The sequence below is a fragment of the Semicossyphus pulcher genome, unplaced genomic scaffold (assembly GCF_022749685.1).
Source record: "Semicossyphus pulcher isolate SPU_LCO1_2020_fin unplaced genomic scaffold, fSemPul1.0.p SCAF_25, whole genome shotgun sequence".
In the NCBI taxonomy this organism is placed as follows: domain Eukaryota; kingdom Metazoa; phylum Chordata; class Actinopteri; order Labriformes; family Labridae; genus Semicossyphus; species Semicossyphus pulcher.
The window spans coordinates 1,079,882-1,093,122 of NW_027211699.1; the positions used below are offsets into that span (position 1 = coordinate 1,079,882).

Below are 13,241 nucleotides of genomic sequence, written 5' to 3' on the forward strand. Positions count from 1 at the left end.
AACGTTACCCACTCACATGCTGACCTGAGAGGTCATGCATATATGTAAATGTATGGGCGGAGGTAGTTTTAAACATGTAAATACCCCTGCGTCAGACAGTGCAGGTGTTGACCCCTGTGCACAGTTTCTGACCCTGCTGCAGATTCTCGTCCCCTCCTCTCTCTGCCTCCTCCTCCATCCTGGATGTGCTCACACTGGGGCCTGCTCAGTTGTGGAGTGTCCCCAGCTCGGAGCTCTATTCTGGGGTCGGCAGCTCTCCTTTTCTCTGCCTCTAAACCCCCCACCATTGTCCTCAGAGCCAGGAATGAGCCCACTCAGCGTAGCATAAAGCCAGGCAGCAGTCAGCCCATCGCGCCCCTAACCCCAAACTGTCCACTCAGCTAAGTGTGTGTGTGTCCGTGTGTGTGTGTCGACCTGATCAGACAACCTGCAGCTATCAAATCACATTGCCGCCACGCTCGCTGCTTTGTGTGTTTGTTTGCTTCACATGACGTCATGAGTACCTGCATGCTGTCAAACCTGAAAGTCTTTGTTTGTAGTCCAACAGTGAGAGCTCATAAAAACAAGCAGGTCTATCTCACAAGGTTTCGTAAGGAAGTCTGCAGTAAACTACTCATTAAAATGACGCAGAGGATTCTTGTGAAGTCTCCTGTGGTCTAAAGTTTATAGAAAGTTCGATATCTACCAGGGTTAATGAGCTCAGCAAAGTCACTCAGGTCAATGTCAGGGTTGAGCCCGGGGTCAAACTCTTCTGCTTGTGACGATGCTGTAAAGTAAAAACCCCTGATCACAGAATCATGTGAGAAATTGAATTTTGTTCTACAACATGAGGGCCACGAATCAGCATTAGGCAACCTTGCTGCCTGTAAAAGCAGCACTTTGTTTTTATCTTAATGTTGCCAAATACTGAATGACCAAAAAAAAATCCCCTTTTTAAACAAGAGATCAGATTCTTCTCTCTTGTACCCGCAAGACTCATGAGGCCTCGCCGTGTTTAAAAACCAGCTTCAAGCTTTGGCTTAGGTCACCTCAGAAATGTAACCACTAATATTTGCCTTGTATTTATTCTAGTACTTAGCTTACACTGATGGACATATGTATTTTGCTGTTTTCCTGTTGTCCCGAGGACAGCGCAGGGATGACAGATGCAAATAAGCTGCTAGCTAACTCTGCTAAGTAATTAATAAATGTGTAAAGTTAGCTAACTAACTTTGTGCACATGCCCTTGCAAAAATAAACAATCAAATCAATATAAAATATAATTTACAAAACACTATTTTCATTTTTGAAACTTTCTTAAAGCGTACAGCCATTTCTCTTGGGCCTCTTTTGTCACCTGTCTGTGCACACGCCATAAATCTCGTCAGTTCAGACTTCGAGGCTGAAACAAGACAAATCACACGAGCTACAAAACGGACTCTGGATTTTTAATCAAGACCGGTCGAGACCACCACTGATTTATTTGTCCACACATTACTGTGATTAGCAGGAAAGCGTCCCTCTCTTAATACAACTTAAATTCATTCATAGTTTGTTTTCACCTGGTAACAGCCGCAGCCTTCCCGACACCCTTAACACAAGTGGGAGTGGATGGAGACGCCACGAGGAGTGGCTGCGCGTGTATGCATCGGACCAGAAATCGTCGGTCGTCAAGTTTGGTTTCCAAAACCAAAAAGTATTTATCTGTAAAACAACATGCGAGAGAGAACACATGGCAGTGTGCAAATTCAGTACACAGCTCGCAGAACAGGTTTGGCAGCTGATGTCATCCTTTATAGAACTGTTCCCAGTTTTATGAATGAAACACCTGCTGTTAGGTCACTGAATGTGTTACTTTGGAAATCTATAAAGGCGTCTTGAAAAACCTGCTTTGGAAATATGAGAGTGGAAATGGTCAGACTTTGTTGCTTACACATTTATTTAAAGGCAAACTTAAATTATATTTTTTTATATCTCGTGATGATTTATATATATGGTCTTGGTCTTGACTCGGTCTCGGTTAGTGTGGTCTTGAATACAACACTTCTACTAATACTTCTGCACTGGTTGTTTTCTATAAATCATTGACTTCATTTGTCTTGAATTCGATGAGTAATTATTTCTGTCTCTGTTCCCTGCAGGATGAGGAGAACGGTAACGGAAAGGGTAAGTCATCTCCACCTTTATCCTTGTCTTTCTCTTGATCCGGAGCAAATTAAACCTTGTTCAGAGGGATAACGGTAATCTAATGAGCTGAGCCCTCCTTTATTCCCTCCCGTCACCTCTGTCATGCAGCCTCTCTGCGCCCTCTAGAGGACACTATGCAGCAGTGCAACTCAATTAGTCCGGCTGCACTTAAACCCTCATAAGAGAAGAAAAGTAGTTTATAGATTCTGTAGGCCAGAAAGAGACAGAACATTGAAGTGCATTAACTGAAAAGGAGAAATCTAAAGCTTTATTCCTAAAAAATATATGTTCACTGAGATTTGTTCTTTTCCCTGATGTCTTCTTCCGTGTCTTTTGTCCTCCAGGGTATCAGAAAGGTCGACTTGAGCCGATGGACACCATATTTGTGAAGAGTGTGAGAGAAAAAGGTCCAGCCCATCAGGCGGGCTTGTGCACAGGTAAAGGGAGCATATTGTACACCGGCATTAACATCCTGATTTGCATTGGAAATCTGGTGCGGCAGAGTTTTGGTCATGCGATTCTGCACACATGAGCAGGTTAACACAGACGCTAGGTTATATAGCACGGTATCTGTCTCACATTGGAGCCGTTTTTTAGCTTCTTTGGGTGATATAATACAGATACCAATATGACAACTCAAACTCTCCAGTGCACTTTGAAAGTGACAGAGGAGCTGATGTGTTCCTGTCGTGTCTTGCTGCCTCAGCAGGGCAGCAGTCCGCTCCCAGCGGCTCAGACACACCAAACTAGTACTCCAGTGTGCGCGCTGTCACATCCAGAAAGTCCCATGCCAGAGTGAACAGTAAACACTCACGCACTCGCTGAGGAGTTTCTGTGTGTGTCAGCTCGCATAAAGTCACCATGAATGCAAACAAAGTATAGTTTAACGTCTTTCCTGGCTGTTTCTTTACATTTTACAGCCTTCCTTATACTCTGTGTCTTGCAGGGGACCGGCTGGTGAAAGTGAATGGAGAGAGTGTTTTGGGGAAGACGTACTCGCAGGTGATCGCCCTCATCCAGAACAGGTACGACCTCCCGCCTGTCAGCGCTCTGAGCCTTCGGTGTGTTGATTTAGAGAACCGAATGTTTGCTCTGTCTTTGAAAGCTCACCTTAGACATCACTTGTTTTTTTAAGAAAGAGTAGCCTGAAGCGGTTTACTCTACACGGTCCTGAAGCCAGATACTATGATGCTCTAGAGGGGGGATTAGGGGCTGGAAAAGGTGACACATACACTGGACTCATGTTTTACTGCTCGCAAGATTTTCATTTAAATACATGTTAAGTCCCCTAGATATTAACATTTAAAAATGATAATAAAAGTGTGTTTAAATGTGGATCGGGTGCATGCAGCTTACACCAGATGCTCATAAAAAAAAGTCAATGAAGCCTGGTGCAGATTTGGCGCATCCGGTCTCTGCATCACTCGCCAGTGTACTCCTCTGCAGTCGTGGCTTTTGTTCAACCTTTCCATAAATCATTCATAGGGTTACTTATTCACTGTCCGGGGGTCTCATTTATAGAACATTGTGTTGGATCCATTACAAAAGTGTATTTAAGCACAAAAGCTAAAAATGGCGTGTGCCAAATTACGAATCTGACTTATAAAACGGTGCAAACCGTGCATGCAGACCTGCAGGCGATGTTCCCTCTATAAATCACAGTCAACATGGAAACATGCGTACACGGATCAGCCTCTGATGCCGCCTCTACACGCCAATATTCAGTCATAAATTACGTTTCATATTAAGTAAAAAAACACGTGTAAGAGGTTATGACCCATATATATATTTATATTTATCCTACACTTATAAGTGAGACTAGATTTAGATGTAGTCATTATCTTTGAGCAGATTTCTGTTTTCACCTCTATGTCTCATTCATCTTCATCCTCCCTTCCTGTGTATCTCTTGCAGTGAGAGTATGTTGGAGCTCTCCATTATGCCAAAAGACGAAGATGTGCTTCAGTTGGTAAGTGTGAGTATGGGTTTTTAACGCACCTTATGCCACCAAAACAACAAACTAACCCACACATATCATGCACATATCACGCATCACACACGCTGGATCTCTTTTGAGTGATTTCTGCCGTGCTTGTTTGCAGACTTGAACCTGGGTTCACCCCGTCGTCCTCAAAGAATGTAGGGATTTAGCTGAATGGCTGCAGAGTGACTCAGAGGCTCGCTGCTCTGTGTTTAGCTCACAACGCGCATAAATTAAAAGGTTACGTAAAAAAAACATATCTGCCTGCGTTTACACACCCATTGTACTGTACAACACATTTTTGTCACTCCACAGGTTGCACCACGCTGCCTCACATGATCAGACATGCATCATTGTGCCTCGTCCCTCCCATTAACCCGGAGCAGCATCTCACAACACAAAACCAGATTTAACCCATTCATGCAGAAATGTCGGTTTTCCTGCCAGAAGAGTCCAAAGCTTGTCTCTCCTTTTAGGAGCGCTGCCATTTTTTTAACACTATAAACCCTCTCCTCTGTCCTCACGCTCCTCCCCTCCTCGCTGCTACGCCTGAATCTGCTGCATTCCTAGCATGACATCACCAGTGCTGCGCCTCCTTCCACACTCCCACAGGGTGGAGTAAGGCAGAGAATGAGAGGGAGGAAAGAGAAGGAACCGAGTGAGGAGACAACAAGATCAACAGATAGAAAACTTGCGAAAAAATTAAATAGAAGAACGAGCAAAAAGATTGAATGTAGGTCTGAGGAGGAGGGTGTAGAATCTGAAGAGCAGCAGGAGTGCTGTCGGTGAGGATCGGTCTTCTGCCTTGTCCTCTGTTCCTGTTCCTCGTCCTCTGGTTTGTTTGTGGTGACTACAAGCTTCCCATGCAGGCTGAGGAAAGGTTCTGGACTCTGTTGGACGGTCTAGGTAAACCTAAAAAAGTCTTGTCTTAACTTTTTGTGTGATTAATCATCAGAGAAGAACAGTTTTGTTTTTCTGCTGTTAGAGAGCCGAGTCAAAGCGGTGCTTTAAATGTGCCTGCGTTAAAAATTGTTAAAGTAATCTGTAATTATACGCTTTTATTTAGACATGGATCCTCTTAAAGCAGCGCATCGTGTGTACTCATGTCCTGTATTTATACATAAAGTTGTGTGTTTGCAGCGGGCTGCTGTTCTGTGAGTGTGGAGGCTTCTGCTTCAGGCAGTATGTGCTGTTTGCTAGCTAGCATGTGTTTGTGTTGAGCGCTGAGGCCCTGGGGACAAACTGTGGCTAAAGAAGCAGAGCTGAGACCGTCCCACTTTAAGGCTTGTTGTGTAATGTACAGAAGCATGAAGTTGTTTTATGGAGAAATCGTTTTGGTCTGTGTTGTTGTCAAACTTGTTTACAGTGAGAGCTTAAGAGATTTTGGTTTACAATCGTCACTGCCGCACACACACACCTTTTCTATGTTATCCTCATGTTGTGTCTTATCTAACTGCTCCTCCGTCCTCCCTCCCTCTTCCAGGCGTACTCCCAGGATGCCTACCTGACAGGCAACGAACCCTACTCAGGGGGAGCTGAACACCTCCCACCACCGCCTCCCCTCTGTTACACACGCACCAAAACCACGTCCCCCGCCGGAGCCCCGCCGTCTGCCCCCATGGGCCAGAACCAGCTGGATAACTGGAGTCGCTGGCCCGGTTCCTCCAGCCCCTCTTCACCCCTGGACAACCGCTCCGCTGTGGGCAGCCCCGCCAGCTGGCAGGAGGGGCGGGCAGGAGAGCCAGGTGGCGTGGGCCACAGCAGCCCGGCCCACCGCACGGAGGAGATCCAGTACGGTATGACCAGCCAGCAGCCTCAGGGCCAGACCAGGGGGCGCTCCTACTCTTCTTCTTCCTCATCAGGAGGCCCTCTGTCCAGCCCGCTGCAAGTCCACTACCCCAACCACCACGCCGCCAGCTCCTCGCAGGCTCAGCCACGCAAGTCCAGCTCGGCCTGGACCAGCCCCCCCTTGCCCCAGCTCAGCCACGGACGTACTGAGCGCTGCCAGCAGGCGCTGTCAGAATGGTACTACAGCCAAGTGCCCGAGCGCTCAGGACGCAGCATGCAGACCCGCCACCGCAGCTACTCTCAGGACCGGCTCAGTGAATCAAGGAGGCAGCAGCAGCGGTCCGGTGGCTGGCCTCACAGCGCCTCCCAAGACACTCTGCTGTTACTGCAGCAGTCAGGACCAGGTCCCCAGGGAGAGCCCTACTGGTCCTATGGAGACTGGGAGGCGGGCCCAGGAAGGGGCAACCCATCCACGAACTATACACGAACACGCTCTGAAAACCTGCTGGCTCTGTACGATCGGCACGGCCGCTCGTTAGAGATGCTGGACCGAGCAGCAGCTGGACTGGTCTCGCCTCGGTTCGAGAGGCCTTCATGGCACCAGCAGGCTCCTCAGCCGCCTCCGAGGACTGACGCCTACGGGAAGCAGGGGAACCATTACGGTGCAACACAAGCTCCCCCCATGCCCCGTCAGTCACATTCTAAACACCACCCCCAGACTCACTCCCAGGCCCAGCAGACCCAGCAGGCCGCCCCGCAGAGCAGGCGGCTCCCCCATGGGCAAAGCATGGACGACCAGACCGGCTACCGCAGCTACAGCCCCTCTTTTTACCGAAAGACGGGCCGCATCATGCAGCAGGCCCACTCTTTCAGGGACCCTTCGTACTCTGGCCCCCACTTGAACTGGAACCCAACGCCTAAAAGCCCCCCAGAGGGCACAGCAGCGCCCCTCACTGCCTCTACTTCCTCCCCACTTGCCTCCGAAACCCAGGACAGAGCGTACAGGCCGACAAACCACGAGAGGGAACGAGGGTCTGTGGAGGGGCAGGCGGAGGCGGTGGCACAGACACAGGAAGTGGTGCTGAGGCAGAAACCTCCCACCGGGCGGAGGAACGCCCACGGTATGCGGCATCCCCACTATGTGCTGCCCATGGACGGGCTAGAACCTTCTTTGTTTTCTCCCGATCCAGACGACTCAGGTCCCGCCCCCGGTTCCACAGGAGACGTAGCCCCGCGCAAACCAAACGGCAACCTCGCCCCCCTCCCCATCGAGGACGACTCGCTGGCCTCCATCCCCTTCATAGGTAAGGAATGTTCGAGCTCCGTGCCGCGTCCCATCTCTTACTCTTTAATCCTCTCACAGACCCTGAACTGACCTTCAGATTTAATCGCTGTTTTTCTAAAACGTAATCCACGTCGAGTGTTTACTGGATGTTGGTGAAAGCTTAACGGAGAGGAAACGCAAAGCTATAATTCAGACAAGATTATGAGTTCGGGGGGAATGTGTGTGTTTCCTTAATTTCCTTCTTGTCTGTCTGTTCAGGCTCCAGGCCCCTCTCAGATGCTGTTTCCATTCTCTCACTGAATTTTTGCTTGTGTGTGTGTGTGATTGCGTTGGGTAATACCGGCACTTCCATCAGTTTTACAGACAGTATTAGTAGTTTGATTCAATCATATTTGATGAGAATTCAGTAATCCTGCTGCCTCCCTCTCAGTCACAAGGGAAATGAGGTTTTGACTTCCTGAATGTGTGTGTGTGTGTGTGTGTGAGCAGGCTAGTGCTACAGATTGACTCTAATTCCTGTGGTAGGTCGGCCTGTCATCATCATCATCTTTTTGGGATTTCTTTTTTCTTTAAGTCATTCATCTCAATAGCTTTTAGCCGTGCTAGCTGCATGGCTTCATGAATGGAAGCGTTTGCTCTCAGCTGTTGGCCTTTATCAACTATTTAATGGATTAGCAATTAGCACAAACGACCACGGTCCCCCAGAGGATGAATCTGAATAAGTTCTGAATACATTTTCAGTACTTTGTTTTCGACCGAATAACCACAAACTGATAAAATTCCCATCAGCGTTAGCTACACTTTGTGCTGATGCTAATTAGAACATGCTAATGTGCGGCTCAGTGGTCGTCCCTCAGTCTGCATGTCGAAGCGTCCTTGGGAAAGACACTGAACCCCAAAATTGCTCCCGGTGGCACAGCCATCAGTGTGTGAATGTGATGACTGATTGACAGCTGGGCACTTTACGTAGCAGCCTCTGCTGTCAGTGTGTGTGAATGACTGAATGTGACATGTAGTGTGAAAGCAGCTTTGAGTGGTCAAAAGACTAGAAAAGCGCTGTGTAAGTGCAGTCCATTTAATGTGCTAAACTAAAATAGGGACACGCTCGTCACTGTGCCTGCTAAACACTGGGATGCTAACATTAGCATGAAGCTTTGCAGAGCAGTATAAAGTGCTGCTGTTGACTTTAAGCATTCTTTCATCTTAACCACTGAAAATGATTTGTGCTTCATTACAGTCGGTACAATTTGAACATGTGTAAATTATCCTGCAAGATATATCTGAATCATCTTTTTAAAGTTATTATGAAATGGATTTAATGGTAAATGGACTGCACTTAAGTCGCTCCTCTTTAGTCATCCGACCACTTAAAGCACTTTACACACATTCCATTCACTCCACTCACCGCACACACACATACTTTTGGATCAAAGGTAAAGCTTAGGGAGACTTTTGGGGTTCAGTGTTATCCCTAGCATTCCATATGAGGTTTGCAGCCGTCGATATGCAGATAGGTGGATTACCCACTATACCTCCTAAGCCACAGCCGCCCCATAAAATACATCAGCTGGTATTAAACTCTATGAAAGTTTTAACCTCAAATTGATAGAAATCTGTAATAGCTCCTGTCCATTCAGGACATGCAGGTCTGTGTCTATAGGTTGTTTACATGGACATGTTCTGTACAGTTACATATGTCGGTGTCAGGGGGAGGCGGCTGCGATCATGTCCCGGCTTGTTCCTCCTCTGAAAAGCCTCAAAGAGAAGGGGCTCTGCAGGCGTCGCATTCGGTTGCATCGCCTGGCACGTAAAGCCGCACATTAAGTCAAACCATACGCAAAGTAAGCGAGTCTGTCAGGCGAGCCGGCCCTCCATCACCCTGCCCCCTGCCCGCAGAAAACAGCCGCTGCTTCCCCCTCATGTCAAACAGATTCAAATCAGCTGACTTTAGCCCGACATGGATCGGCTGCTGTGGATATTTGAGTCAAGCCATGCTCGGCTGGAGAAAGTAATTTAAAAGGGGAGGAAAATCCAGTGGATCAGGATAGCAGGAGGATCTCTGTGCCTCTCCCTGACTGTGTGTCACAGCACATTCCTGCCTCGTACCTTCAGAAAGCAGCTCGGCTGCAGGCCGGGACACGTTCCACGGGCATGAACTGAAACTAGGCTAGCTTCTCTCCCCATAGACAAGAACTAGCTGCTCTCGTCTCTGTTCTTAGTCTTTATCTTGCAAACAGAGGTGCTGATATGATCTTGGAACATATGGGCGTTCTTGTCTGCAAAGCACCGTATCTGTGCAGCACTTATATATATAGAGATATAGCGGATCTCCAAACTTTTGTTCAAGCATGCATTCTGTATTTGTAGCTCATGCAGTGTGTCTAAAACAGGAAGCGGCATGTCAGCAGATGCAGGGTTTCACTCTGGACACACTTGGAGTCTTGCAGCATGGATCTAAGCTGTAAATTAGCAGGAGGTTTTTGTGGCCGTCCTTGTGGGGAACAGTAGGGGCCCATACACTCGACATCAATGCTGCTATTGTGCTGCCCCGGATGATGATTGTGTGTCTGTGTGGGTGCGTGGGGGTTCAGTCTATGACTATCTTTACTGGCTGGTCCCTGGACACCACCGACCAGGACCAAGGCCTTCTGTTGTGGCTTCGACAGGCCTCACGTCCCCCTTTATTTCCCCTCTTTTAATAATCCTTTTCCATCTTCCTCTGTTGTTAGATTCCTGTTACATCTCTCTGTTTAACTATGTTTACAATAAAAATGCAATCAGGAGAAGATTCTTAGTAAATTCTTTTATATGGGTAGACTCTTTATAAGCTCTGCCTCCCCTCTAACTTGCTGTCATCTTATCTCTGCGCGCTGAGCTCCATATTAGCTCCAGTATCTGCTGTGGAGTTGCTGCAGTCTGCCGGTCCGTCTCCCCGTCTTGTGGCTCTGAGCTCCCTCTCTGGCTGCCCGTTAATGACGGCCTTTGTTAAACCCACAGCCCGGCTATTTCTGGGCAGTGCTGTAAACAGGCAGATTCCTCAGCCCAGATTGGAAATGTTTTCCGCCTTATGTCGGGGCTCGAAGCGTGCACAGGAGCGAAGGATAGAGCGGACAGGGTGTTGGATGGAAGAAAGCCAGAGGAGAAGAGTGTAAAGAAAGAGAATTTGAGGAAAAGCTTTTTAGTGCTGAAAAATGAAAAGAAATCAGAGCAGGAGTGAAATGAAATAAAGACTGTGTGGTGGTCTGTGTGTGAGGCTGTGCTGCCCCCTGCTGGCGCCACACAGAACTCACCGAAACCTTGCAGCAGCTCTGACAGCTTCAAATGTCAACAGAAAATCCTGCTTCTCCTCACTTTATGCAAATATGAGGGCGCCTCTGATCCTCTCTCAGTCAGGAAGTGTGTAACAGAGTGTGTGTGTGTCGCAGTTTCATATCCCATTACATCAGTTTTAAACTATGACAATATAGTCTATAAAACTCCTGTGTGCCTTTATTCTTTTTGCAGTCATTCATGACTTAAAAACTACCCTTAAATATCTACATTTAATCATCCAAACTTTATCTTCTTCACAAACATGTATTAAAGCATTGTAACATTTAACATGTTACACATGACGATGAACACGGCTGTAGATTTCATAAAGAACTGAAACCTGGAGTCTGTTAATCTCTGTACCAAACGCCCTCTTTAAGCGACAGTCTAGCTCTTCTTATGGCAGCAGGAGACACAGGTATTGCTCAGATATTTGCCTATTTAATTAAATGTCTGTATATTTCTGTCTCTTCACTGTTTGGTTTTGGATCCTTGAGCTTGTTTTTGTGGATTTGTGAATGAGCGGGGATGCTTGCGTCTGTGGTCTTTACTTCCCACTTGTGTCTCCTCATGTTGGAGTACGATTATCGTCGTGTTATTTCAAAGATGAGCTGAAAAAATGATCTTGTTGAGTATCTGTGTGGATAACCCCGCGCTTCCTCTTCCTTTAAAAACCTCTCCTCCTCCTCCTCACCTGTTCCTGATCTAACCGCTTTCTTTTTCCCATCTGACCTTTTTTTTTCTCTAACACCTAACTCTATCCGCCCTTCCTCCCTCCCTCCTTCCTCCCTCCCTCCCTCCAACAGATGAGCCCACCAGCCCCGGCGCTGATTTGCGCGCCCGCCACGTGCCGGCGTCCTCCGTGGTGTCCAGCGGCATGAGTTCGGCACCCGCCGTGGTCACCAGCCCCGCCTCCCCCACTTTCTCCTTCCCCCTCACTAGGCTCTTCTCACACGACTGCAGTGAGTGCCCCCTCCCTCCTCCTCCTCTCCTCCTTCCCTCCCCCCTCCCTCCCCACTGCATGCAGCTGAAAAGTATCTTGATGTGTTTACGAGCACGTTTTTTTTGTTCCAGAGAGGGGTTGATGAAGTGTGCATGAAACATTCAAAGTATTCTGGTTTGGTGTTGGACCTCAGTGCTATATTTCCATCTTATCAAGTATTTTTTGCTTATTTTTGAGTCTAACTTCCTCAAATTTAGTGGAAAAATCTGAAATTAAGTGTTTTTTTTTACTCTAGTGCAGCATATGCCTTTTTTCATGATACTGACACTAATTTCTACAAGGTTACAGATTAAGTTGATCTAATTGCACTTTAAATGTGACTTTTTGGGCTCAAAAATAAACAAAATCCTTGCAAAGATGAGATCTTAGCAGGGCTGTATCTGTGATTTGCAGATTTCCTGTTTTGTACCAAGAATTTCAAACATTTAAAATGTTAAAACTCCGACTTGCATGATACTTTTCTTTAAATAAAGGTTTAAATAAATGCCTGTATATAAAGATGGACGACGCGTCTACATCTGCTCTCATTGTACGAAATTGAAGCCAAAACAGCCCCCGTGACGGGCGCTGCCATCTTGTGATGGTGATGTCATTTGGAGCCAGAGCTGCGCAGTAGAGATCGACAGGTGGAGCCGCCGTAGCCACTTCTGCTAACCAAAGCACACACTTATCTTACAGAAAAAACAGGAAGGATCCCGCATGTCGGCGTGTTTAACAGCAGAACAGATTCTTGTGTTGGTCTGAAGCAGACGTTCACAGATATGAAACTTCAACGACTGTAGTGATTGTTCTAGTTACGCCGTTCCTCCTCTACTCTGCTAATCCGGAACAGATCGGCTGCAGGAGCCGGATTTGTCAACAGAGCTGTCAATCATCCTTTTTACAGCATCAAATAACTAATTAAAAATTAACTTTTCAAAAAAACACATAATCAGCATATTAAGGACTAACTATAATGACAGAAACCATGTTTGAGAAACATTTGTTTGGCGTGTATTTTGACTTTATAGTTTGACTCATGTCCCATCTGTTAACATGGAGGAGGCGGGCTTTATGACCGATACCGCAGCCAGTCAGCAGGGGGCGCTCCAAATGTTTTGGCGTCACTTTTAGGGAGCTGTCATGTCATCCATCTTTTTATACAGTCTATGGTTTAAATGCCTTGCAGTCGCTGTTTACAGAGGTGCTACCTGCATGCCAGTGGTGAGAGAAGTGATATTTTAATCTAACCCACCGTTCCAGCTCACGTCCCCACAGTTCATCCTCACCTCACCTCACCTCAAACCTCCTCCACCTCCCTCCCTCCCTCACTGTCCCCTCTGATAATCCAACACCGTCCACGCTGGTGATTGGCATTACATCAACATTCTGTCTTTCTCTCTGTCTCTGTGTTTCTCCTCTTCCTGTATCTCTCTCTCTCTCTCCTTCTCTCTGTCTCTGCTCATTCATCCCCTCACCGAGCAGGCGATATTAAATCCAGTCGCCGTTCCTCCTATCTTCTAGCCATCACCACCGAGCGCTCCAAGTCATGTGACGAAGGCCTCAACACGTTCAGGGAGGAGGGCCGAGTCTTCTCGTGAGTTGAACCGAGACAGAAAATGGCATCTGTTAAATAACGTGCGAAAGCAGACAGTTTGACTCCTAATAATGTTGTTGTTCTTCACAGGAGGCTACCAAAGAGAGTGAAGAGCTTCTTCACAGATGGG

At 47.2% G+C, this 13,241-nt stretch overlaps 1 protein-coding gene across 7 annotated transcripts in view; it reads left to right on the plus strand.

Moving 5' to 3' along the window:
- The window catches only part of arhgap23a (Rho GTPase activating protein 23a), a 67,544-nt gene that overhangs the window by 41,588 nt on the left and 12,715 nt on the right, over nt 1-13,241 (plus strand). For 2 of the 7 annotated variants that reach the window (XM_069675778.1, XM_069675774.1), the window contains exons 3-10: nt 2,121-2,145; nt 2,511-2,603; nt 3,113-3,191; nt 4,081-4,141; nt 5,631-7,239; nt 11,339-11,494; nt 13,000-13,111; nt 13,202-13,241. In XM_069675778.1, coding sequence (XP_069531879.1) covers nt 2,121-2,145; nt 2,511-2,603; nt 3,113-3,191; nt 4,081-4,141; nt 5,631-7,239; nt 11,339-11,494; nt 13,000-13,111; nt 13,202-13,241 — 2,175 coding nt within the window. Of the gene's footprint in view, nt 1-2,120; nt 2,146-2,510; nt 2,604-3,112; nt 3,192-4,080; nt 4,142-4,776; nt 5,054-5,630; nt 7,240-11,338; nt 11,495-12,999; nt 13,112-13,201 lie in introns of those variants that run through there. The other 5 variants (XM_069675777.1, XM_069675775.1, XM_069675779.1 and 2 more) reach the window with 5 other exon arrangements.